Source organism: Pteropus vampyrus, unplaced genomic scaffold (genome assembly GCF_000151845.1).
Source record: "Pteropus vampyrus isolate Shadow unplaced genomic scaffold, Pvam_2.0 Scaffold28, whole genome shotgun sequence".
NCBI classification, from domain to species: domain Eukaryota; kingdom Metazoa; phylum Chordata; class Mammalia; order Chiroptera; family Pteropodidae; genus Pteropus; species Pteropus vampyrus.
The window spans coordinates 868,900-894,971 of record NW_011888809.1 but is presented as its reverse complement, the minus strand read 5'-3'; the positions used below and the strand labels follow the sequence as shown (position 1 = coordinate 894,971).

Genomic DNA, 26,072 nt, shown 5'->3' with positions numbered 1-26,072 from the left:
AGAATTTTGCAGAGTGCTTGTTAATTAATGGCTAGAGGAAAAATGAGTAAACCATTTCTGTGATGGGCTTGATTTTATTTTAAATATTACTCTGTAGAATATTAAACTTCAACCCTTTCCTGATTCACCACACAAAGAAGTAGTGCCCAAAGCATCATTTACTTGTAGCATGATCATTTCATTCACTGTTTCTGGAAGGCTTCCCTCGGAGCTGGCTTCTCTGACAAGACTCCTGCTCACACTGTCACCATGGCTTGCATCTCTTCCAATCAAGCCATAACCACAGGTATGTTCTTCTAAAAAGCAGAAGGTACATGGTAATTCTCTTTTGTCTTTTAACAGAAGTAAACGATAAGCACAGGTCTCTGAATTTGTGTTTTTTAAAAAATAAGGTAACACTTAAAATTTTTGATTTTTGACAGTAGGTCTCAACTTTTTTCTTACTCCATGCCTGAGGGACACAACGATCATGTAGTTTCTCCATCAGTTATGTGGATGACTACAGCAGGGATTACTGGAGGAGTGTGTTTCTAGAAGGGTGCTTCTGAATTTGAGGCATGAGTAGTTTATAACCTGCTAAGTTTTAAAGTTAGGTGGTTCTAATATGATACTCTCCCCCAGAGATTGTGGCATTCCTCCCTCCACCATCACCATAGTGATAAATCACTGCTTTTAGATGGTACAGCTCTTTCTTCTACTTTCTCTTGGCATCTAGGCATTCTTTATAATTAGTTACAAATTCTCCTAATAAACTAGCAAAATTGTGGGATATTTTGTAGCACCACCCCTTATTGTGAAAAAAACCCAGGAAATCCGAAAGGTATAGTAACCATGTATTCTCTTAGTAACATTCAGGCCAGGTTGGGCAGTCTACCCATGGGTGGCAGAGAATGAAGCCAGAGGCAGTGATTGTGGCAATTCACCACTCTAAGTAGCATGTGACTACTTGCAGTTAGAGCAACAAAAACCAATGGCCGTAAAGGGGGACCGGGGCTGCCTTACATCGCAAAAGCCAGAATTTCTTTGGCATGTAGTAGAAATTGAGATTCCCTTTACAGTAAAAATATATGAAAACTAAAGTTGAGAGCATATAAAACATGCTGAAAATTCTGGTTTAGAATATGATTTGTTTGAGAGTTGGTCCAGTGGATATTTCCAGAGGTTGATGTCCATATGGCCTGAATGAAACTTGTTTTTCTTTAGTGCATTGAATGTATTTTTAGTCATTTAAAAATTATCTTAATCCCTCTGAAAAGATAAAAACCTTAATTATAGATGTTGTACAATGCTGATAACTAACACAACTATTAAATCAAGCTTAAATTTAACCAATTGTCTGTTAATTTCTTCAAAAGATATTCATGTATATATGCCCTGTGCTCTGTAGGTGTTGGCTTGATTGCTGCTGGCCATTCTGATGTGATTGTGGCAGGTGGTGTAGAGTTAATGTCCGATATCCCTATTCGTCATTCAAGGAAAATGAGGAGAATGATGCTTGATCTCAATAAGGCCAAGACTCTGGGTCAGCGACTATCTTTAATTTCTAAGTTCAGAATGGATTTCCTAATACCTGAGGTAAGATTCGTGAATTCTTCTTACATAAAGACTTGTGTTCCCAAAGCAGCCTACTGCAGAGATTTTAGAGTTAGGTAAGACAGCATAATTTCAGTTATGCTCTGAGAGTTAATTATTTGGCCAAGTTGAAAAAAAAAAAAGATAGTGGTTAGAAAATTTGAATTTGTAAGCTCTCTTTAGAGATGCCCTGCTTATATATAGCTTCCCTTGTCTTGGTCTTGACTGATCGTAGATTTTAACTTTCCCAAATAACCCTAGGTGTGATGTTACACCTGTTAACAATGTCCCTGATTCTGTATGTCTCCTTTCCCAGCTCATTTCGGTGAGTGAGTTCTCCACCAATGAGACCATGGGCCACTCTGCTGACCGACTGGCTGCTGCCTTTTCTGTGTCTCGACTGGAACAGGACGAGTATGCACTGCGCTCACACAGCCTGGCTAAGAAGGCACAGGATGAAGGACTCCTTTCTGATGTTGTACCCTTCAAAGTACCAGGTAAAACGGTTTACTCCCTTTGAAAGGGGACTGCTTCCTGATATTTGCTAGGGATATCTGAACTTCTCCTGAAACTCCAAGAACCCCAGATGACTTTTTGTGAACATGTTGGCTTTGTTTCCAAAATACTCAGCCTTTATTGTTAAACATGGACTCACGTTTTAATTTATGTTGTAACAATAGGTAAACATTTTAAAGAGAGAAGTTTTTTTAAATTCATTTATTTTATGTTTCAATTAGAGTTGACATTCAGAATTATTTTATGCCAATTCCAGGTGTACAGCATAGTGACTAAACATTTATATAATTTCTGAGGTGATTTCCCTGATAAGTCTAATACCCACCTGGCACTGTACATAGTTATTAATATTATTGACTGTATTCTATATGCTGTATTTTACATCCTGTGAAGAGAGAAGTTTTCGTAAGAGTCCTTTTACATCTTTCTGATATATTTTAGTTCTTATGTAGGTGCCTGTTTTTTAAATTCTTCATTCATATGATTTCTGTATGGAATGTTGTGACCGAAATAACCAGGCCCAACTCGAGTGCTCTAATCCAAGAGACAGTTTATTAGCCGGCGGCTGTCCTTGCAAAGGAGCAGCCCCGAGACGCAGGGGCACAAAGGTTTTAAACCCTCGATTCCATCCCCCACATCCTTAATCTTTACACAAAAGACTATATCTCCTCCATTCATTAACTGATAACTAAGAGGTGGGTAAGCAAGCCGGGGTACAGAAGCAGAATGCATCATTGTTAAAATATTTTGTACCTATAGGCAGTGATCCGGCCAGTAAATCCCTTTAGTTAATAAATTTTTAGCAGATAACTAACTAGAAGTGAGACATGGCGGTTAGCACGTACCATGTCTTATCCTTAACCTATTGTTTCTAAAGGTGAGGTCACTACAGGAATAGCCAAATGTGAATGAGTATCTTAAAATAAGGTGTCCTTTTTTTGTTAAATCAGATTTTTTTCCAGATGTCTTAAGAGCTTAGTTTAAAATTTGATAATATCTTGATAACAATAAAAGACTTCCTTTTTAGCCAATAGGTATGGTTTACATTTCATTTGTTCTTGTAATTTTTAGAGCATATTTCTCTAGAGATGATATAATGCTTATAGTTCCTTAGAGTTAAAAAGTTCATATTTTTTATAGGAAAAGACACAGTTACCAAAGATAATGGCATTCGTCCTTCCACCCTGGAGCAGATGGCCAAACTAAAACCTGCATTCATCAAGCCCTATGGCACAGTGACAGCTGCAAATTCTTCTTTCCTGGTAACTGATGTGTGCTATATGTGTTTACTAGTGATTTTTATATTTGTGTACTCTTAATAGAAAAGCCTAAAGTAGGTCTGTTTGTATTATGAATAGAAGCTTTAAAAAATAGTTATTCATTATAAAGATAATGTTAAAGAAGAACCATAGTTTTTAAGGCCTTAGAAATCACCTGATCCAGCCACCATTCAGATGCAAAAGGCTGTTCTCTTCAGATACTTAATCAGTCAAAAAACTGATTGTCTATCCTAGGCACTAGAGATAAAAAGAACAGATGATTGTAATATCGGGAGAAAGCGCTGTGATGGCTGTAAGCATAGGCTGTTCGAGAAGATGCCTAGATGGGCGGGAGGCGGGGGATCAGAGAGGCTTCTCAGAAGAGTTAACACTTGAGCAGCAAATATTGAGGAAGAGTACAAGCCAATTCAAGAAATGTATAAAAAGCATTCTAGGCAAAAGGAATAGCAAATGCAAAATCAAAGAGGAATAAGAGCAAGGGCCTGTTTGCAGTAAAGCTTGGTTGGAGCATAGGATATGAACTGGGGAGTCATAAAAGATGTAGGAAGTAAGCAGAAGGAGTGATAAGATAACTCTTTCAGCTCTGAGTGTTAGAAAATGTTGTTTTATACTGACCCTGAAATTATTCTCCTGTCAGAGAATAAATAAATCCTTATTTTTATTTTACTTATCTGCAGGTAGCTTCATATCCTTCCTTGTTTTTTTGGGTTTTTTTTGGCTCCTCCTCAATTAAACGTCCCTATTAATTCTGCTTCTGCTTGTAAGATGTGATTTCCCCTCTCCTACCACCTTGGGTGTAATATTCTGGATGTAGTCCATCTAGTCAATATTTCTTTTACAATATAACTCCCCTACCTGGATGAAACATAGGTGCATAGGTACATGTTTGTGCCATATTTGACCTTGGTAAGCGACTATTTAATACTTGCTCTTGGTTTAGGGGAAGGGTGCCTGGAGTAGTTCCAACAGGATGATGCACCACCTCGTTAAGCCTGGATGGTGAAGGACTGGTTAGATGATCATTTCCAAAAACAGATTGGATGATAGGGCCATGTGACATGGGCCAAACCCTTGCCAGATCTAAACTCCCTTGATTATTTCTGGAGTATGCTGATGGTGCAGATTTATCAGACGCCAGAAACGCAGATCACCAGAGGCAATACACACAGATACATGGGTTTTTGGAAATGTGTAAATGCACCACATTCATTGCAATTTTACACAGTGGCGCATTGAACATATTAATGTAATGTCCATAAACCATTTGTAATGTAGAGTCAGTTATTTCCATACTTTATGGCCACCCTATTGGTGGTGCCTACAAAGTATCTTCAGGGTTACTGAGTTATAAAAAAAATGGTATAATGTGATAGAAATTGTTTTGATTTTGCAAACTCTACAGAGTAGTTTCCTTTTCTTCAGAATTTTGGATTTTTTTTTTTCCGGCTCTTTTGAAGTCATGGTAAAGGACTCTTTCAGTGGTACCTCTTTGTCCCACAACTCCTCAATTATCAGCTAGGAAAGAGCACATTGGATGTGTCCAAAGAAAGAAGACTGTGATTCTGATGTTCTCAGTTGCCTACCTGTGTCTCTTCTCCCATTGATTTGCTTGCTATGGAATTTATAAGTAGAAGAAAATCACCTAGAAGACACTGGCAGGAAGCAGCTAAGAAACAGTCCAGAAGATAAAAAAATAAGTAAATCGAATTGTTTTAATTCATAAAATTCTTCATGTTCTGTGCCAAAAGCAAAACCAAATACAAAACAAAAACAAAAAAACAACCTTTTAGTTTAAGTTTATTATGAATTTATATTTCTAATTTGTTTTATTTTATTTATTTGTTTGTTTATTTATTTGGCGAGTCAACTCTTGGTGACCTTACAGATTGCAAGGATCTTGTCAGTTTACAATCCCTTATTTTTTATTTTTTACACCTACAGCACCTGGTCTTCCTAAGTGGTTTTCCATCCAAGTACTAACCAGGCCCAACCCTACTTAGCTTCCGAGATCAGATAGGATCGGGCTTGTTCAGGGTGGCATGGCCGTAACTGAATTTATATTTCTAAAGTTACCTATTTGTCCATTTGGTAATTATGTTACTTTTTGAACATCCTCCAAAAATGAGTCAAACACTGTAGTGTGTGTGTGTTTGAATTGTGACTTAATGGTAGATAAATTGAAAAGGTTTTGCTGTGTAGACTCACCATATAAGTATAATTAGTTGGCAGATTGAGGAACAAGACAAAGAAGAAGATGGCTGGGGAAATACCTACAACAGGCTCAAGAACTTAACATTATTGTTCTGGTTAACGTTTCAGACTGATGGTGCATCTGCAATGCTGATTATGGCAGAGGAAAAAGCTCTGGCCATGGGTTATAAGCCAAAGGCGTATTTGAGGTAAGATAAATGTTTAAATAAACTGCCTCTGGTTTCTTTATTTTAATACTGGAGCTAACCCCTCTATTTTTTACCTAGGGAGTTTTTGTATGTGTCTCAAGATCCAAAAGATCAACTTTTACTTGGGTAGGTAGCATATATATCCTTGGATTATAATCAGAAATATTTGGTTACCCACATTTATTACACAGATTTTAAAGCACATTGAGCCTTGAATTTATAATTGGTTTGTGTGTTGGATTTTTAAAAAATAATCACAATCCTTTATATTGGTTTATCATTTTATAGTTTTGGATTCTTTTCTACTTTTTCCTATAATTTCTACTAATAATTATGTATATAACTTTCTATTTTTTTATTAAGATATCATAAGCATTTTTTCATATTACTTACTGTACAACATTCAGAATAGCGTTTTATGAAAGCCTCTTCATTTTAGACTGCCTCCTCCCTTACAAGGCTTTACCCTCACTGGCCTCCATTATGTCCTTCAAACTAGCCATGCCATATCTTTTGCTTTGCCCTTTGAAGTCTCTGTCCTAGCTCTTCACTTCATTCGTTTGTCTTACTCTTTCATTGTTTATGTGTTTATTATCTATTTCCCTGACTCTAGAATATAAACTGCATAAGGGCAGAGGCCATGTCTATTCAGTTCACTATTGTCTTCTCAACACTTAATTAACATTTGTACAGTAGAATCAGTGAACGAGTAGAGGACATTCTAATAGCCATATAGAATTCATTTTGGGGAATATGAAAGCGCTCTTAGGTTAAAATGTAAAATTTTAACATATTACTTTTTCTTTTCAGACCAACATATGCTACTCCAAAAGTTTTAGAAAAGGCAGGATTAACAATGAACGATATTGATGCTTTTGAATTTCATGAAGCTTTCTCAGTAAGTCATTTTGAAGACAAATATTAAATAACTATAATCATAAAAAATGTGCACATTTGTGGGAGAGGGCAAGGTGTAGTTTATAACATGAATGAAATGAAAAGTGGAGCTTTGTATTTGAAGTGCTGACTCTGCTGGCGGGGCATAACCAGAGAGAATCCAGCGCTACGTGTACCGCATTGAAAAACATACTTTTTGAGGCTCTTAGAGACCCTTCAAAAACACCGAATTGTTTCTTTAAAAATTTTTCAGTGAAAACAGATTTAAAGATTTGCTGAGCTTTGGCGTTAGATAAACATCCATAAAACAAAGCCTCGGGAAACATTAATAACAAGGTCCTTATTGAATTATTTTCCCTTCTAGGGTCAGATTTTGGCTAATTTAAAAGCCATGGATTCTGATTGGTTTGCACAAAACTACATGGGTAGAAAAACCAAGGTAAGTTTTTCATGGGTAGAAAAACCAAGGTAAATATGCATGGATTTCCAAAAACACTTTAATATTTGGAGCTTAGTTACCTGCTAGTAAAAATATGAAGGGGAAAGTTTCTCATATGAAGAAGTTTGTGTTTCATTACATGTATTTGCTTCTTAGTTGCAAAATAGTTCCTGGAAATTCTTTAAAAACTACAGCAAAATTTTAGGTTTCCTTTTTTTCTTCCCATTCCGATGTTATATGAAAACTAAATAGACCCTTGGTTTTCAGAATTGACCTAGTATTCTTCTTTTGCAGTAAAATAATTTGTGATGTGTCTTAAGTTATTATTTCCCTCCCACTTTGTTACTTCCTATTACTAAGGGCCTGGCCTGATTCTTATCTCAAATAAACTCGTCTTTGTATTTGTATCTGTTTTTGTGGGAGCCAGGTTGGACCACCTCCTCTGGAGAAGTTTAACAACTGGGGTGGATCACTGTCCCTGGGACACCCATTTGCAGCCACTGGTTGCCGGTTGGTCATAACAGCTGCCAACAGATTACGGAAGGAAGGAGGCCAGTATGCTTTAGTGGCTGCCTGTGCAGCTGGAGGTCAGGTATGTCACAACAGCTTTGTGGGAGCTTCATAGGAAAGTCATTTTCTTAGAAACAAAACAAGCTCATCCAAGACTATTTGATTTAGTTTAGTTTGAAATATTCTTAGAGCAATATTTCTGATGACAAGCAACCAGGCAAAAAAGCAGCCTATTTTTGTGGGGAGAGGGGGGTACAATTTTAATTCCGATATTACTTTGGAAGGAAGGTGCTATTTAAATCCAAGTAATTTTTTTCCTAAAATAATGTTTACCTTTTTTTGTTTATAAAAGTAGTATTGTACTCATTATGGAAATTATAGACAGTACAAAAAGTATATAGAAAAAAATTAGATCACCCTTAATCCCCTCACCAGTAAGTTATTATTCACATTTTGATATATTTTTTAATAATAAAATATTATTCATTTATCTAGTCACCATGAGACTTCTCTATAAATTCTCTCCAAGAGATAAACTGCCTTTCTTCAGAAATGAACTATACCTTAATTGGAGAATTAACTTACCTCTCACTGCTATTTAGCTGGGGGAAATTATATCATTCTACAGATTTTTTTCTGCTTGCTTTACTTGTGGTACAGCAACTTCCTACCTACCGTAGCATTTCATTCTGGGAATAAAATCCTAAAGAAAGGCTGGCTGTAATCTTTTTTTTTAACCCTCATGGAAACATTTGATTTTCCCTCAGTTTACAGTAACTTTCTGTTGCTGATCAAGAGAATAATCAAGATATGTAAAAGTATAAACATGTTACAGTTGAAAGGCTTTATTTGTGGCTTTTCCTCAGAAACTTTGAAGAAACAAGGAGTCAGTTATAGGTTGGAACATTTTAGACTTCATGATCAAAAGCATTTTTTAATCTGTGTAACTTTTTTATAGAAAACCATATTCAACTAAGACTGGAGCCTTTCTTCATATTTCTATACCACGTTTAAACAAAGAAAACAGCTAGTGCGTAGCATTGTGTGTAGTGCATAGTCCACATAGATTAATGTCCTTTGTTTTTGAGTGTTTGTTCCTTAATCTTTCATCTAGCACATAGTATATAAATAACATAATACTAGATGCCTTCGTGGATGAACAAAGAATAATACCCAGTACCTTTCTTGTAGTGAGGAGAGAGATGATGCATCTTAGACACTAGATTAAACTTGTTTCATTAAGAGCCAAATGAGTGATACAAACATGATTAGACAAGAGGAAGAATCCATCATTGTGGATCTAGAGCAGAGTTTCTCACATTTGGCACTATTAACATTTTGGGCCAGATAATTCTTTGTTGTGGAGAGTTGTGTTCTGGGTTGTAGGATATTTAACCTGATTTCTACCTACTAGATTCCAGTAGGAACACCCATCTTCCCATATACACACAACTGGGACAACCAAAAATCTCCAGACATTGCCAAATGTCCTCTGGGGAGAGTGGGAGGCAAAATACCTGCAATTGAGAATCATTAATCTAGAGCAATCAAAAAGATTTGGAACATGAAACCAATGTATTTTAAATAAAGCTGGAGAAGGAGATTTCTGCCTTATTATGGGCCCTTTTAGGATAACTCGAAGTCAAACTTTCCCATTTCTGTTCTTTTTTTGTTTGCTTGAACCTGTGTGAAGTATCTAACAGTTTGTTTTGAGATATGTTATATACTAGATTGGGGTCATAAACCATGTAGCAAATCTTTGTAGCTACAGTGTTCAACTTGGTGCCTTATGAATAATAGTTCCTTTTTAAATATGTATGGGGATTTAATTGAACCTAGAAGCAGGGAAATTAGTTAGGCTTTTAACTGGTTTGATGGCAGTCCAAAAGATAGAATGATTGTGATTTTCAGATAGGATTTAGCCACACAAAATCATAAATTTCTATGGTTGGTTTCAGGTGGGGAGATCACTAGTACAGAGAGCACTGTGCATAGTGCTGGAGAGGGGTTTCCTACTTTCTTACCTTTGTGAGCCCTCAGATCATCTTTACCTGAGTAGAATAGCGAAGAAGAGCCAGTGGCTTTGGAATCTAGACCTGGTTTTAAATTCTGGCCCTGTGACTTAATAGCTTTGTGGATTTGGATGAGTAGCTTAACCTTTCAAAGCCTCATCTAGAAATTTACTGGTGTTAGTGGTCACTGTTTTATGTTTACTTTTGTACAGCTGAAAAAGCTCCCTGTGACTTCTTATTTTAATGGCAACCACTTACGGAACAACCACTAAAAATCAGATTCTACTAGACAGACTCCGAGGCATATATGTGTACATGTGTACATGTTTGTTTAGAAATGTATGGGTGTATATATATTGTATGCTATCTAATTTAACTCACAAAAACACTACAAGTAAGCACCATGAGCCCCATTTTATAGAGGAAATTGAAGTTCATAATGGCTAATAATTTTCCCAAGATCACAGAGTGTTTGAATGGCAGAGCCAGGATCAAACTCTAAAGTCTGTACTTTTCCCATTGTTCTCTACTGCCTTTGTGTTGGCTGAATTCATCACCTTTTGTTGCTCTAATTGAACTTATTTTTCCTTTACAGGGCCATGCTATGATAGTGGAAGCTTATCCAAAATAGATCAAGAAGAGGTGACCCGGAGTTTCTGTGCAGTACTCCTAATTAGCAATGCCATTTCAATGCATTACTAAATGACATCTGTAGTTCCTGGCTCCTCTTAGGAAAACAAAATTTGTGGCATACTGTTAAATACTTTGCAATTAAGCCTTGCTAGTGGTCTGAGCTTTCTATTCTATTAGTCACAGCTTACTGCTTCTTCAGGGATTTCTTAATCGCCAGAATCTCACACAGTGATACATTTAAATATTTGTTTTTGGTCTCTATTTTCATTAAAGACTAAATGAGTGGTTGCAGTTTGAGAAAGAGGTTAGTTGAGATTTGTAATCATCACTGTAACATTTGCAAATTATACTTGGTCCTATTTGTGACCTAAAGCTAAGTGTTTTTTATAAAATGCAAATCAGTGTGCCTAAATTAACTTAATTATGGAAAGATAATTCAGAATCTAAATGTCACTGAAAACTTACAGTAAATATTTAGATACATAAATACCACATTGGTTACTCTTAATAAAGTGGAGAAATATTGGAGAACTGTATGCCTTATTTTTTGATGCAAAAGGTGGTTCTCTTGGCTTAGGGGCAAATTTTGCCTTTGAGTCCTCATTTGTAACTTCTAACCATTTTAGTCAACCACGAGGCTGCTAGGAACATAAAAAGAAGGTTCTGCTTTAAAATAATACCTTTTTTCCCCCCACTGCTTGATTGAAGTAAATTTATTTCACTGTTCAGAGGTGCTTCTGTTTGCCAGGATTTAAATGAAATATAAGGAAATTTAAAAATTTCAATTAACATACTAAAAATCCTTTCAGTTTTTTGACAACCAAACTGCACTAAATAACACGTATGCTATAGTGCTTTGAAGAAGCAAAAGTCTAAATCGTGGCCGTCTATGTGAATGTTGCTTATTAAGTTAATGAAAGTTATTGGCAATCAGAATCATTCTCTAGTTCAAGGACAGATTGGGCAAGGGAATAGGTGCTAACCTCTTAAAAGGGCACTTGAGAATTTCAGCATCATCTCCCCATGATTTCATTGGTATTTTCAACATAATGTTAGTTTTTAATACTGAAACCCATTCTATTTACATACATATCACAAAAATCAACTCTAGATAAGTTAAATATAAAAGGTAAAAAAAAAAACCTTAAAATTTAGAAAAAGATACCACTGGGACCTGAGGTTGGGGAGAGAGAGGGAGGTGGGATTTCTTAAACAAGACATTTAAATTGCTATCAAAAACAGATGTATAAATTTGCCTATATTGAAGTAAAAACTCATTCTTTATATGATGGAGTGAAAAACCACAAATGGGGCAAAGATAAGGATGTAGCTTATAAAGGACATGTATGTATGTTTATATATCTTACAAAGATATATATAATAGAGATATATCTTAGAAAGGATCCAGGATATATAAAGAATTCTTATAAATAGGAAGAAAGATAATTCAGTGAAAAATGGCAAAAGATTAACGGTTTTTTAAAAAAATAATATGCAAATGGAGAATAAACATAAAAAGTTTCTCATTAGTAATCCAGAAAAACCAAATTAAGATTGTAATGAGGTTTTATATCTACTAGACTGATAAAAATGAACAAGACTAAGAATACCAACTGTTGGTGAGGATGTGAAACAGTGGGAACTTTTATGCACTGCTAGTAAGAATGCAGATTGATAAAACACTGGAAAAAGTCTGGTATCATCTTGTACGTTTGAATATGACACATGGTCTATAACCCAGCATTTCCACTCTTAGGTATATTTCCTAAAGAAACGTGCCCATGAGTAGCAGGAGTTATGTGTAAGAGTATTGATAGCATTGCTCTTTAATAGCAAAATACTGTAAGTAATGATCGAGGAAAGTTTCAAAAACAAGCAAAACTACATTTCTAGGATACCTACACATGAGGTAAAAATGTTTTCTGAAACAGTTAAGGGAAGAGAAAAGAGATAAATCTTAAAGAAGAATTCCTAGTAATGTATGTAGACTCTGCTCCAGAAGTTGCAGCATGCCCCTCTACCTTTGAGTGTGGGCCGAATTTAGGGACTCAACTCCAGTGAATAGAGAATGAAAAGGGCAAACAAGTCATCTGCACAGCAGAGAAACCTGGCAAACACTAACTTAACCAACTTAGGGAGGGTGGCTCCACAGTGTAGTGGTTAGCACATCTGCTTTACACACAGAGGGTCCTGGGTTCGCACCCCAGGTGGAGCCACAGGCCATATCCCGGGTGCACCAGGCCCCGGATGTATGATGTGAGCATGTGGGAGGAGACGCCCCACCTTCAGAGATCCAGTTCTGAAGGGGAAACGGCAACATCCATAGGTCAGGGCTGAAAATGTGGGGGAGGAATTAAAGAGGGAGAATAAAAACTAAGTGGCCAAGGTTAACATCCTCAGTGCCATCATGTGGATATCACCTCTTGTGAGGTGATCAGAGGGCCCCTCCCCCTCAGGAGTGTTCTTTCAAAATACTCATAGCCAGTTGAATCATGAGAAAACAGCAGACAAACTCCTACTGAGGAACATTCTACAAAATACTTGATCAGTACTCAGAACTATCAAGGTCATGAAAAACAAGAAAATACTGAGAAACTATCACAGACCAGAGAAGGCTAAAGAGACATGACACCTAAATGTAATGTATCCTGAGTTGGATTCTAAAATAAAAGAGGACATTAATGGAAAAGCTGGTGATACCTGAATAAAATCTGGAGTTTAGTTAAACCCTCACACATGTGGTCAAATTATTTTCAATAAGAGTGCCAAAACTGTTTAATGGGGGTTAGAACAAGTCTTTTCAACAAGTTCTGTGAAAATTGTATATCTATATGGAAAAAAATGAAGTCGGACCCCTACCTTTCACCACATATAAAAATTAATTCAAAATGGTTCAAAGACCTAAATGTAAGAGCTAAAATTATAAAACTCTTAGAAGAAAATGGGGAGAACTACATGGCACTGGATTTGATAGTGATTTCTTGGATTTGACACCAAAAAACAAAAGAAAAAAATGTAAATTGGACTTAATCAAAATTAAAAACTACATCAGAGGGCAGTGAAAAGGCAACTTCTGGAACGGGAGGAAATATTTGTAAATCATATATTCAATATATGGGGTTAATATCCAGAATAAAGAACTCCTACAATTCAACAACCAGAAAAACAACTCAATTTTAAAATAGACATTTCTCTAAAGAAGATATACAAATGACCACTAAGCGCATGAAAAGATGTTCAACATCACTAATTGTTAGGGAAATGCAAGTCAAAACTAATGAGATACCATTTCACACTTTGGAAGTAGCATTAAAAATCCCTGAAAATAAGTGTTGGTGAGGATGTGGAGAAATTGGAACCATTGTGCATTGTTGGTGGGAATGCAAAGTGATTCAACTGCTGTGGATGTGCTGGCTGGAAAATTACTGCTTGGCTATCGCCCATGGGAACATGACATTCTAACAATAAGCTTTCTGTTTCTGTACTCCCACTTGCACACCTGACCTGTGGGTTGACAGGTAGTGAATAGGAGAAAAATAGACGTTTGTGTTTAAGACAGAATGAGGAATGGGATTTAGGGCTTAAAAACCTTGTACCTCTACATTTCGGGGCTGCTTAATTTGGGGTCTGCGTACCCCTGGCAGACCCAGTGTGCTTCCTATAACTCACTGGTTTCTGGTGGTCCGTGTGTCTATCGGAGGCTGGCAGCTACAACATGATCATTGAGGGGAAATGGGAAAATGTGGGAATGGAAAGACAAAAATAATAAAGATACTATTCTGAAAAGAAATACATTGTGAAAGAGAAGGAGCATTTAGATATATTGGCAATGTTTATAGTTGCAACGAGCTCAACTAAGAGCCCTTTCCCCTTCCATACTTAAAGGACCATCAGGCATCAAACAGAATTGATTCCCAAAGCAGAACTCCAAATGAGTTCAAAGCTTCCTCAGGAGCCCACGTTCACTGTGGTCCACCCTTCTGTACAAACCTAAATTCCAGAGGGTATTTTGTTTATTTTGCTTGTCAAATTCCTATTTTTAAATATGCAAAATGTTCAGGAGAACTTTTTCAAAGTCATTTTATTGTTTTCTAATATATACATACATGCTCATTGTAAAAAAAAATTCAAATGACATTTATAGTTTAAATCATTGCATAAGAAGAAAATGAAAAATCAGTAGAAATACCCACCGTTAATATTTTGATATCACTTCTTGTCAGTGCACACATTTTATTTGTAAGCGCAGGTGGACCAAAACTGCCTAGCATCATGCTGTTTTGGGACCCTTTTGTTTTACTTAGCTATATAGCCTAAACATTTTTCCATATCAGTAGCTGTAGCTATATATCATTTTTAATGACTATATAGCATTCTTCTGTATGGATATATCCTAATTTGTTTTACCAAGTGCCTCTTTTTTGAGCATATAGACACAATGGAATGTACATCTTTTATACATTTATTCACTTGTCTACTTATTTCTTTAAGCCATCTTTTTAGAAATGGAATTGCTGCTAAATCTCACTTTATTATAATTACCTCCAAAGCCTTCTTGTCCAGACTTCTTTTTTATGGTGAGAGCCAAGTGAACAAAGGCTTAATGTCATTTCATTTATTGATTTGAAAGTGTGTTTTTACCAGCAGAGTGTGTGCATTGAGTATATGCAATCATTTGAGAAGGAAAATGAGAACACATATTTCTATAAAGCATACTCAGAAAAGGAGTCTGCTGCTTCTAAAGTATATTATTTGAATTATTCAAAAAATAATTTTATAATTAAAAAAATAAAGACTGCAAATATTAATAACATGATAATGACATTGAGACTTGACTGTGTTGTCAGGGTAACCAGCAAGGCAAAGCCTTCACAGTTTCAGTGGTTGCCTGCCTCCCCTGGGGTTTGGAACAAGTCCAAGGCATAGAAACATTGCAATTGTCCTGGAGAGTTGGTATCTTCTAGTTGAAAGAATGATTGAATCCATTTAGAGAAATATTTGGGCTGGGTTATACACAATTAAAATAGTCACACAAACCATTAAGAAGGTGTAATGTTTAAGAAAAATGTTTTCAACAACATGTTTCAATGGCATAACCATTTTTATTTCAACGGAAAATATCCGTTCCATTTTATAAATATATCCAGAAATTTTATAATTAACACAAACACTTTTAAAAATTATCAGAATTTTTTCATTTATCTAGTTTTTTTTTTTTTTCAGATTCCTATCATCTCTTGTGAATTCCATAATTAGAACACCATAGTCTTGGTGTTCTCTAGAGGCTTTTCTTAAATCTTTATATGTAGTCTGAGCTTGAGCCTGTCACTTTTAAATGTGTTTGTCATCTTTTCTCCTTAATTCATGGCAGTCTGTGATGCTTTTCTCTATAATGCTTTCTTACAGATGTGCGCATATCAATGACTTTTTGTATACACATGTATGTGTATGAAATGTAATTTTATATTGACTTTTTTAAGGTTAAAGAAAGAGGGACCCATTAACTTCACCTTTTCCTAAACTTTGAAAAGAAACAAAATTCCACCCTTCATCTCCAATGTTTGGAAGACCAGAGTTCTTGTCAATTAAGTCATCCTTTCTTCATAAGTAGAGAAGAAATAATCAGAAAAGAAATCACTGAATAGTTAAAACCATTTTTTTTTATCAAATATATCTGTAACATGAACTGTCGATTAGTTAAAAAGTGGTTAAGACAGTTTTACTTGCAATTATTTTGAACTTTGATATACCTGTTCCAGCCCAAAGGGTGGATTATTTTTACGGCCAAGGCGAGTTTATTAGGTGGCTTTAGCTAGTTTTTCATACTATTCTTGCTTGGATAGTTTAAGGGTGGGGACAGGTGGGTTGCAAGAGAAATGAGTGTGACTAATGGACGCATAGCCTATCTTTCCTGTGGGCTGAGCTCTGGAAGTGGAGAAGGGTTTAGGGCATTGGGCCAAGGCTCATGCTGGTGAATTCAAGCACACATTCCCTTGGAATAACACGGACTGTGTGTGTGGTTCACTCACAGCTTTTGCCTTTCCCAGAGAGAGCTTGCCCTGTAGCTCGGGGCTGGTGAGAGGAAACCTTGCCATGCCTTTGCAGATTGCCATCCCTTCTGGACACCAGGCTCACCAATGGCAATTTCTTCAAAACTAGGATTTTTCAGGATAATTAAAAATTTGATAACGTGAAAAGGAATTTTCTGAGTGAACTGAGTCGAGGGTTCTTGGTGAAACTATCTCCAGCCTTCTGGGAAAGCAATAGGTGATGCTATGCTTTCTGATCTCTAAGGCCTCTGCCTTCCCCAGCCCACCTCGAAATGTCTACCCTGGCAAAGTCTGTTTTCCACCCTTTATGCTGGAATAGGTATATGATGATTTTTTGCCACTCATCCTCACTCTACGCTGCTCACTCTGCTCCTGAGAAAACTTCGTCCTCACCCGGCATTTTCACTTCCTTTGCTGTGTTCCAGGATGTGGGTTTCATTTGTGGCCTAGAAAAGGGATAAGAAGGTCAGTTTCAGGGCCATTATTATTATTGTCGACTCTCCTTTGGTGAGATTGTGTCCATTTTCACAGTCTCACCTGCTCTCCTGCCGGGGCTGCAGTAATCCTAGGAATTTTGCTCTCAGCTATAGTGACGCCCATCTGTGCCAATCCTACCTTTTCCCTTCAAATAGGGACTGGAGGCAGATTTTCAGATGGACAAACCAGGGACGAGAGAGCCACCAAGGGTCTGGATTGTAATCAGGAATCCCTGAACTCGATTCTGACTTTTCTTTCTTTTCTTTTCTTTCTTTCTCTCTCTCTGTCTCTCTCTCTCTCCTCTTTCCTCTTTCTTTTACACTTACACGACCTGGTCTTCCTAGGTCTCCCATCCAAGTACTAACCAGGCCCGACCCTGCTTAGCTTCTGAGATCAGACGGGATCGGGCTTGTTCAGGGTGGCATGGCCACAGACTCGATTCTGACTTTTCTGACTAGGCTGCTTTCCGCATTGTTGGAGAGCTTGAACCTGAAACAGGCTCATTCCCCCAAAAAACAAAACAAAATTCCAATCTTCTTTCGGCTTCTAGCCGTGCCCATCTCCCCTGGGGAAGGCTGTAGAACATCTGCTTCTGACCTGCCCTCGGGAGAACTGAGGATATGAAGCCAGCAACTTACCAAAGAAATGGTAGAGTTGGGGGTTGGGGCATGGCAGAATCGTTTCAGTAAAGCCTCTTGTACCTGCAGGAGATATAAATGCCCAGTTATGGGCCTTCAGACATGAATCAGGCGGGGGTTAGGTGGGCACACTCACCTTCTTGTCCATGAGGCAACCAAACAGTAAGATGAAGACACCCTGACAAGAGGGATATGGGGATAAGTTAGTCAAGGAAGAAGGAATCAAGTGAAATCAAACATCCCCTCTCCTCTTTGTTCACCTCTGTCCTCTTGTCTGATTTGATCCCGAGGCTTCCCATCTCGGCTCTTCTGTGCCTTGGCACCTTTGGTGCATGCGACCACTTCAACTGCCTTCCTTACTGTTTTGGTTGCAAAGGGGCTGTCATAGAACTGGGTACTGACAATTCCCTGACTTCTCCAGCAAAACCAGATATTACTTTACCAATAAGAAAATCAAAGCCCAGAGAAGTTTGTACAAAGTTATTCAACTGGTCAGTGGAGGAATGGGATGCAAACCTAAGTAAGCCTTCTTAAAGTCCTGATCTGTGTTACTTCTACTCTACCATGATACCGTCTTGAAAAGGGATTGACCATGACTTAGACCATCTCAAAGGCAAAAAGCACAGGCAGCATAATATTACCCACCTGGGAGGTGTTGAGAATGGTGAAGATGTAGTGAGGGACTATGGAGATGTCCTCTAACAGAGTGGCCAGGCCCAGTCCCCAGGTGAGGCCAAAGATGGGCGTTAGAACAAGCAGGGCTTTGATCACCCCCAGAAGGGTTTGGCACTTCTCCAACTGGGGTCCCTCTGACAGCGAAGGCCTCAGCAACTTCAGCACAGCCACGGCTAGTACCAGCCCATTCACGCCCACAATGGCCAGCACTGGCCCCACAAAGGTGTAGAGCGCTCCTCCCTTTCCATCCAACCAGCATGTGCCCGCCCCCAGGTATTGCCCTTGGGGTAGGTAGAGGACCAGGGCAACACCTGCAAACCCCATGGGGCACAGGTAGCCGAGGACCACCATCAGGGAGAGTGCTTGGCGCTTGGAGAGCTGGTGGAAGACAAAGAGCAACTGGTGGGCCAACATCAGGGCCTGAGCCAACATCCAGAAAAAGCTGGCCAAGTAGAGGAAATGGCAGAGGAAGGCAGCGGCCAGGCAGAGTGGGCTTTGGGGCCCTGGAGGAAGCAGTGGGGCTCCCAGGAAGCAGGTGTCTGCAGCCAGCAGACAGAGCGCTATGTTGAGCAGGGCTGCGTGACGTAAGTAGGCAACTTTGTTCCGTGTCACGACTCGCCACACCAGCCTGTACATGCCCAGGCACACGAGCAGTGCCAGAATGGAGGCCACCAAGCCCATCTGACTCAGCAGCTCCAGGGCGGGGGGTTTTGGAACAGCGTGTCTGGACATTAGGATGGAAAAGGCAGTGAGGTGCCGACAGATGCACCGAGCGGTGGGGCTGGCACTGGCCGCCTGCACCTGGCACCCTTCATCCGACCAGCCCCCGCTGCCCTGGAAGAGATCGTGGTCCCAGAAGACACAGTGGAGGGTGCTGTTTGTGTCCCCAAAGTCCATGATGACTTCTCCCTGGCCAAAGGTCTGGCCACCTGCCATGATGGAGATGGCAAGGACCAGGCCAGGAGTGGTATAGAGGGGGGCCCCCAGCCCTTGTCCATAGTTGGAGGGCAGGAGGCGGTCCAGTTTTCGCAGCACCAGACTAGTAATAATGACGTTGGTTCCATTATGGCCCAGTGGGGTCAGCGAGCGTCTGGGAATCTGCACCTGCACTGGGGGCTGAGTGGAGAAGGAGACTTTGTAGTCAGCAGAAAACGCGGGTACACGGAGCTGGGTCTGCAGCTGCACATTGGGCAAGCTGAAGGAGAAGGGGTGGGCCTGTGGGCTCAGGCTGCACGCCAGGGTCTCCACAGCCAGCAGGAGATTTGAGCCCGCTGAGGGCTTTTGGGCCTGGGCCGGGGTCCACAAAGAACTGGCATCCAGGTCTAGGACCTTGTCTGTGGTTTTCAAGAGAGCCTGTGGCACACGAGAGAAAGAGAGACGAGCCCTCACTCCTAGATCCCACAGCACTGAGCCAGGCATCCTGACAACCGTAGACCCTCAAACCCCGCTTTCCTTGTCCAGTGCAAGGTTGGAGAGAAAGGGAGAGAGGAAAACAGGCCTGTGAAAGGAGAGTTTCCAGATACGGAGAATGTGGGAGCAGTTTAGCTAACCCCTGGGGCATCTTCAAGTATGTGGCCTTCTGAAGCACATCCTGCCCCTCTGTCTGACAACTCTTCTTATCCCTTCACCCCTTGGGGTCACCCAGGCCCTAAAGGGATCCCTCTCCAATTCCTTGACCCCTACAGTTCTGTGAAGCTAGAAATAGTAGTCGAGGGCACAATGTTCTGAAGTAGAGGGCCACATACATGTCTATACAGCAACACGTGATACATTCCCAGACATGAGGGGCACATCGTGTCATTGACCCTGGTTATTCTTTTGGCTGGAGCTTATGGGTCACCAACTGATGCGTATATTGAGAGCTGGTTTAGGTGAGTTCAGCAAGGCCAAGTGTGTTTGAGTATCCGCATAGGTGTCTTGTATGTGCAGGGGAGGTAGCACAGGAAGCCAGGGGAGGTAGCACAGGAGATGGTGTGGGTGCATGGGGAGATTCGCATCATAGCCACGTATCTGCATGTGGATGTATGCCTCTGACTCATGTCTACACACCCCTCCTCCCCTCTCCTGACCTCCCGTGTGTTCCCAGCATCAAACCTCCTCCACATTCCATGGCCTTAGAGACTGGTGTCCAAGAGGAGAGATGGACCAGGAGAGCAGACACCAGATTCTAGAGGCCTGTTGTCTGACAGCCCATGGTGATGTCAGAGACAGAAGTGCCTGAAGGTGAGGTGATTCCAGCCTCTTCTACTCAGCTGGCACCTGCTGTAGCTCGGAAATCTTACTTCCAGGGCCCTGCGGTGAAGTTGTATTCTGGCATCTGCCACTGTCTTGGCCAGGAATGTCATGGTGCCCAGAAGTGCCAACAAGTCAGAGGCGGAGTTCACCAGCACCACCTGCTCCAGCAGCTGTGCCAGGATCCGTGGCACTTCGTCAGCAGGCCGGCCCTGGCCTGCCCCCAGCAGCTGAGACAGATAAGACAGTAGTGTGTGCATTTGGGGGGTGGGTCCTCATATGAGAGGGTCACCTCCTCTCTCAACCAGCTCCTTCTTGCCCAGAGCTGTACCTCATCCCAGAGGATCAGGAAGCAGAGAGCAGAGTAGGCTACGTGGAAGGAACTGACACCATTATAAATGGGACAGACACTTAGTAGGGTGGAGATTAGCGCCCTCCCCTCCATGGGGGTCCTGGCCACTTGAAGGCCCTACACCTCATGCCTGGCTCTGCTAGGGCCCCAGTTCAGAGAAGCTGAATAACCTTTGGGCTGGGCAGGTTCTAGACCTGGATCCTGAGTGAGAATGAGGTAGGTCATGGAGCGTGTGGCATGTGGGAAGCAGGGCCGGAAGCCTCACCTGGGCTCTCTGGAGCAAGGCCAGGAGCCCTACGTCTGTGCAGCTGCTGCGGGAAGGCCTCCAGGTCCCATCAGGCCCACAAGTCCTCTTCACCGTGCCCATTCTGTTCACGGGACATGGGGCCTGTGCCACATGACCAGCCTTGGTGACATTCCAGGCAATAGTTGAGGAGTCCTCAGGGCAAGCAGTGTCTCCATCTGAGGAATGATATGTCAGGGAGGCCTCAGCAACCACAATCTGGCCCGAGCTTTCCCTTAGGCAGAAAGCTGTGCTGGCCCTGGAGCCTGGCCTCATGCCCAGTGCGGGGAGAGACCAAGGAGGAGGAGGAGCCCCCGGGGCACGCAAGAGGCCAGCCAGCAGGACCTCAAGCCCCACGTACCCTGGATAATGGTGACAAAGACAGGGACCCTGAGAGGGGTCAGTCCTGGGCTCTCCAGGTCACACGTGTACGTGGTATCAGCCGTGGGGCAGCGCTGAACGGTCAGCACGAGGCACTGGTCTCCTGGCTTGTAGAATAAGGAGGCTGAGGGTAAGACGAGAAAAGGGAAGAGTCATTGGGCCAGGAAAAGACCTAGATCCCAGGAGGCTCAGAGATGCCATTTCGGTCTTTGCAGCACTTCAGAAGCACATGAAACAGTGGGAAAGAGCCAAGTGGTATGACAGCATCGAACTACTGAAGACAGAGCTTGGATTTTGGTGAAGGGCACTCTGGGCGTCTCTGACTAGCCTGGGGACTTGAAGTCACAGTTTCCTTATTTGTAAAATGGGTCTATCATCAAATGAACCTCACAGAGTATATTGTGAGAGTTTAACAAGATTGTGTGGATAAACGCACTTCACAAAAAGTTATCTACACTGACGTAGTTATTGTTGTATTGATGGAATTGGGATTGCTTTATGGGGTAAAAATAGTGTTGGACTTGGACCTGGAATTCCCAGGATAAACTTCAGCCTCTGCTTCAGGTGAGCTGGAGAGCCAGCTGCCTGGAAGAGACGAGCTGTTCCCTCTCCCCTGACCCCTGACAACGGGCCTCCTTCCATACCTTTGCTGCCCTCTATTGGGCTCCAGGAAGCCGTGTAGCTCAGGTGTGTGCGGGGGAAGCAGCAGCTCAGCTGGAAGCCAGGGGAGGTAGCACAGGAGATGGAGAGCTGGTCTGGAAGCTGAGCCACATCTGTCACCTGCAGGGGCACCCTTACCACCTGGTACAGCTCCCACCTGAAGCCCTGGGCCTCAAAGCAGCATATGTACACACCTGCAGACACACACCTTCTGTACCTCCCGGCTCCTCCAGCCCCAACCTGTGCCACAGAATCTCTGCTGCTTCCCAAGCCATGCCCCAGGTTGACCTTCTTGGTCCAGCCTCTGCTAAACCCCAGCAAGAAAGATCTCTGCCCCCAAAAAGATTTCTAGGAGGAAGAAGAGATCTGGAATTGAGGCTCCTGACCCTTTCTTATTAGCCTGTAGCCATGAATTCTAAGGTGAACCTCTCTCCCAGCAGGCACCCTTCCCATACCACCCTCTGCCATTTCAACAGTTTGAAGAAAAGCATAATCTGTTCTCAGTTGAAATCGAAATCATATTTTCAGCATTCTCCCTTTATAATTTTTCACATTAATGGGCCTCTTAGCCTTTGTTTCCCAGAATGAATAAATGAGAAGGTGAAAAGGGAAAGGAAGAGGAGAAGAGAAGGAAGGAGAGAGGGAGGAGGAGGAAGAGGAGAGGAGGCGAGAGCTGGCTACCTTCCCACTTGTGGGAGATGTTGAAGATGCTGAGGACAGCCTGCCCCTGGCTGGAGGTTAGGGACACATGTGTCCCTGGCTGCAGAAGGACAGGTCTGGGGCTCCCTGTGCGCTGCAGGAACCAGTTCAGGTTGGCGGTCTCATGGCTGGTGAGGAGGGTCAGGTTCAGCGTGTCGCCAGGCATCTGCAGCGAGGTGTTCAGGCTTAGGGTCCCAGGGACTGCAGGGAGGCAGGAGACGGGCCTGGAGCAGGAACTTGCGGCTCTCCACGCCTGGCTAAGTGCTCGATGCTCCTGGCTTCTGTAGCCCATTTCTCCTCACTACCCTCCCCTCACCCCACCTGGTAATTTTTGTTTTGTTTTGTCCTTAGACGAGAGTGGCTGCTGCAGTCCAGCCTAGGAGACCCCATCCGTCTTTGGGAACCAAACAGGGAAACTTTTTGGTTTAAGACTTCCCCTCCCCCAGTGAGGGAACACTCTCCTGTCAGAATGTTTCTGGAGCCCTATTTTTCATTAGTCTCACTATTCAGGTCCCAAGCTTGGGGCCTGTGATCTGCTTTGATGGCTGGCATTTTCTCCCAACCAGTGGAACCGCTGGGCTTGGGTCACCTGGCGGAAATACAGGGGTCAGAGAGGGAAAAACAGAGGTTTCTTTCGCTTAGTCCCTTCCTTTCTCACCAGGTGGCAGCAACTGGCAGTACCCAGCTTCAGTAGGACCGAAGACAAGACAACTGCAGGGCTGGTGCTTGAAGGGGGTGCGGCAAGGATGGTGACCAGCGCAGACACTGGCGTTCCACTGGTATCCAGAGAGGCAAGCACAGCTGGTAAACCCGTTATTCTCAACATTACACTCTGGGACAGAGGGAAAAGAAATAAGTGGGCAGGCTGGCTGGGAAAGCCAGGTAGGCAGTGCCTGATGCCTGAGAGCCTCTGGGGCTGGAACAAACCCAAAGTCACAGGTGTCTCAGTCACACCCACCCATTGGGGCCTGCCTCCTCAGCCGGGGTTCAAAGCAGCGGAGGTCAAGCTGGGCAAAGGCTTTGGGGTGGCGGTGGAGAAGGCTGGGCCCACCACTATCTGCCCCTGGGGCCCTCCGTTCAGGAGAGGCAGGGAGGTGAGGAAGGAGCCGGGCCATGCCGACCCTCCGAGAAACAGGGAGAGGCTGGCAGCATCTCAGGCAAGCTGGCTGCAGGGGGCCTGGGAAGCCCATATTCCCTTCACTCCGAGCCCCCTTCCATGCTGTCGGTGGCTCTGGGAGGCAGGATTAAGTGGAATTTCCCCACTACCTGTCGTGAGGCTGAGGCCAGTGAGAGTTCTAGGTGAAGCGGAAGCCAAGGCCCGCGGCAGAGTCAAGGCTCTGGAGAGTGCCATTGGCCAGGTCTCATTTGAAAAATCCAGCTGTACATAGACAGAGACCAGGACTGATTCTGCAGGAGAAGAGGGGACAGCTGGAGAGGAGAGGCAGCGAGGCCATGGGCCAGTCTCCTCGTGCCTCCCACACTTAGCTGATCACTGCCAGGAACCCAGAGCCGATCCCACCTCCCATAGCCTGTCTATGCGCAGTGAGGACTCAGGAAGGTAATAACTCATCTAGCTGTGGTGCACTGAGACATCCTGCTTCATGTCACCTCCCAAAAAACTCCCACGTCATAGATGGCTCTCAAAGACGAATGATTTTCTCAAGGCTTCACAGTGAGAGAACCAATGTACAGACCTGCCTGACCAGCCCCGGGTCCAGCCAGTGTACAGACCTGCCTTTGAATGATTTTCTCAAGGCCTCACAGCGAGAGAACCAATGTACAGACCTGCCTGACCAGCCCCGGGTCCAGCCCTCTCTAACCCCGCCCCTCACTGTGGCTTCAGTCCTTTCTTTCCACCTCATTCCCTGCTCCCTCTCCTCCTCCTCTATCCACTTACCACCTGCTCCGCTCTCTGGGTCCAGTTGCTGCCCAGATCCCCCTTGGGCCTGACTAGGTCCCTAGAACAGAGCACACACAAGAGACCTCTAAGGAGAGGCTGACCCCGAGTGTCTCCCAGGAACACCTTCTTCCCCAAGCGGCTCAGGGGCCAGCCTGGCTAGTCTGGCATGACCGGTTTCTTTGAAGTTCCTCTTTTTGCCTGGAATTAAGATGGCACATCAGAAGTGGAAAGCAGGCTCCTGGCAGGAGGTGGAGGGATGCAGCCCCAGGGAGCCGTCAGGGATGAGTGTGTAGGAACGAGGCACATCCTGGAGAGTCAACATGCTTTGCTTAATTCCTTCCTGAATTTTCCTGTCCCTGGGCCTCCAGGTTAATTGAAATGGCTGAGTCTGGAGCTCCGGAAGAAGGGCTAGGCAGAGCTGACTGTGGCCCAGAGGGTTAGGGACTTCTATTCCCTTCATAGGAATTGCCACGGGGTTGGGGGAGGGTGAACAGAGGAAGCAGCTTCCCTTAGTCTCCAGTTCCTGTAAATTATTCCTCACAATTCCTCCTCTCAAAATTTTATGTGTATGTGGACATCTATTTAAAAACAAATATGGACGTAGACAAGGATATGGCTGGAAACAGAGACAGAGATCGCCGCCTGGGAGAAAACGCTGTTGAAAAGTTCTGAAGGGGACTTTGCTGCCTTTCCTCGCTTTCTCTGTCGCCCTCCACGCCAGTGGTGCCCGACTTTGGAAAGGTTTCCTTTTCTTTTCATTTTTAAATTGAAAGTTTGACTTAGGATAAAAGAGCCTTTATCCGAAGTGCAGTATGCATCATCGGAGTTCACAGGGACTCAACGAAAGAAAGCAAGCTGCCCTCACACCCTGGAAAATAAGGCTTAATTTAACTCTCAGAGACTTTCTAACAAACCAGCCTCTTTTTTATACATTACCTCCTCTCCCTCCAGCCCATTCCTTTCCACCTACTGTTTCATCCCATACCTTGCTGCCTCTCACACCCAGAGGACCCTATTGTCCCCTCTGCAGCCTTTCCCAGGGTCCTCACCCCAGTCTTACTCACAGATTGGGATGCTTGGGCAACTGGTGACCCCACAAAGGAGACAGTCACGGCCAGGAGTAGTACGGGGGCAGCCCAACAGACCATAGCTCAAGAACCAGTTCTTCAAGGGCCTTCCGTCTGCTGCAGGATGCAAATTTCCTCAGAGGAGAGCTGGTAGGACAGTGCGCAGATGGGATGGGAGGGAAGAGTGGAAAGCAGCCAGGGCTGAATTTACAGAGGAAGTGCCACAGCCTGTGACTGAGACAAATGGGCATCCAGGTCCCTGTGGGGCCACCTGGGGCCCACCTGCCCCCATGAGAAAAGTCTTTCCAGATTCCCCCTGGGGTCTGGACCAAGGACTCAGTGCGTAGGAGAGGACTCAGGGGTCCTAGGTCACAACCAGCAATGTGTCGATAAGTTGGGT

The 26,072-nt window shown here is 42.7% G+C and overlaps 2 protein-coding genes and 2 pseudogenes across 3 annotated transcripts in view; 1 reads left to right on the top strand and 3 right to left on the bottom strand.

The window, feature by feature from the left end:
• HADHB (hydroxyacyl-CoA dehydrogenase trifunctional multienzyme complex subunit beta) overlaps positions 1-10,786 on the top strand; it is a 28,786-nt gene extending 18,000 nt beyond the window's left edge. The window contains exons 7-16 of one of the 2 annotated variants that reach the window (XM_011356528.2): positions 199-286; positions 1,388-1,575; positions 1,889-2,069; positions 3,229-3,350; positions 5,688-5,767; positions 5,846-5,893; positions 6,578-6,665; positions 7,029-7,103; positions 7,531-7,695; positions 10,221-10,786. In XM_011356528.2, the coding sequence (XP_011354830.1) occupies positions 199-286; positions 1,388-1,575; positions 1,889-2,069; positions 3,229-3,350; positions 5,688-5,767; positions 5,846-5,893; positions 6,578-6,665; positions 7,029-7,103; positions 7,531-7,695; positions 10,221-10,256 (1,071 nt within the window). In that variant the 3' untranslated portion in view covers positions 10,257-10,786. The remainder of the gene's footprint in view (positions 1-198; positions 287-1,387; positions 1,576-1,888; positions 2,070-3,228; positions 3,351-5,687; positions 5,768-5,845; positions 5,894-6,577; positions 6,666-7,028; positions 7,104-7,530; positions 7,696-10,220) is intronic. The other variant, XM_011356529.2, reaches the window with a different exon arrangement.
• On the bottom strand, positions 5,301-5,419 carry LOC111737588 (annotated as a pseudogene).
• Positions 10,787-16,697: 5,911 nt separating the features above from the next.
• On the bottom strand, positions 16,698-25,779 carry ADGRF3 (adhesion G protein-coupled receptor F3). Its single transcript, XM_023528497.1, has 13 exons — positions 25,670-25,779; positions 24,603-24,663; positions 23,972-24,112; positions 23,364-23,537; positions 22,688-22,906; positions 21,991-22,200; positions 21,327-21,470; positions 20,948-21,144; positions 20,381-20,560; positions 18,069-19,451; positions 17,560-17,601; positions 17,424-17,486; positions 16,698-16,754 (listed from the first exon to the last, which is right to left on the bottom strand). The coding sequence occupies exons 1-13, from the start codon at positions 25,751-25,753 to the stop codon at positions 16,698-16,700; spliced, it is 2,955 nt and encodes a 984-aa protein (XP_023384265.1). The 5' UTR covers positions 25,754-25,779.
• On the bottom strand, positions 17,105-17,220 carry LOC111737570 (annotated as a pseudogene).
• Positions 25,780-26,072: the final 293 nt, after the last annotated feature.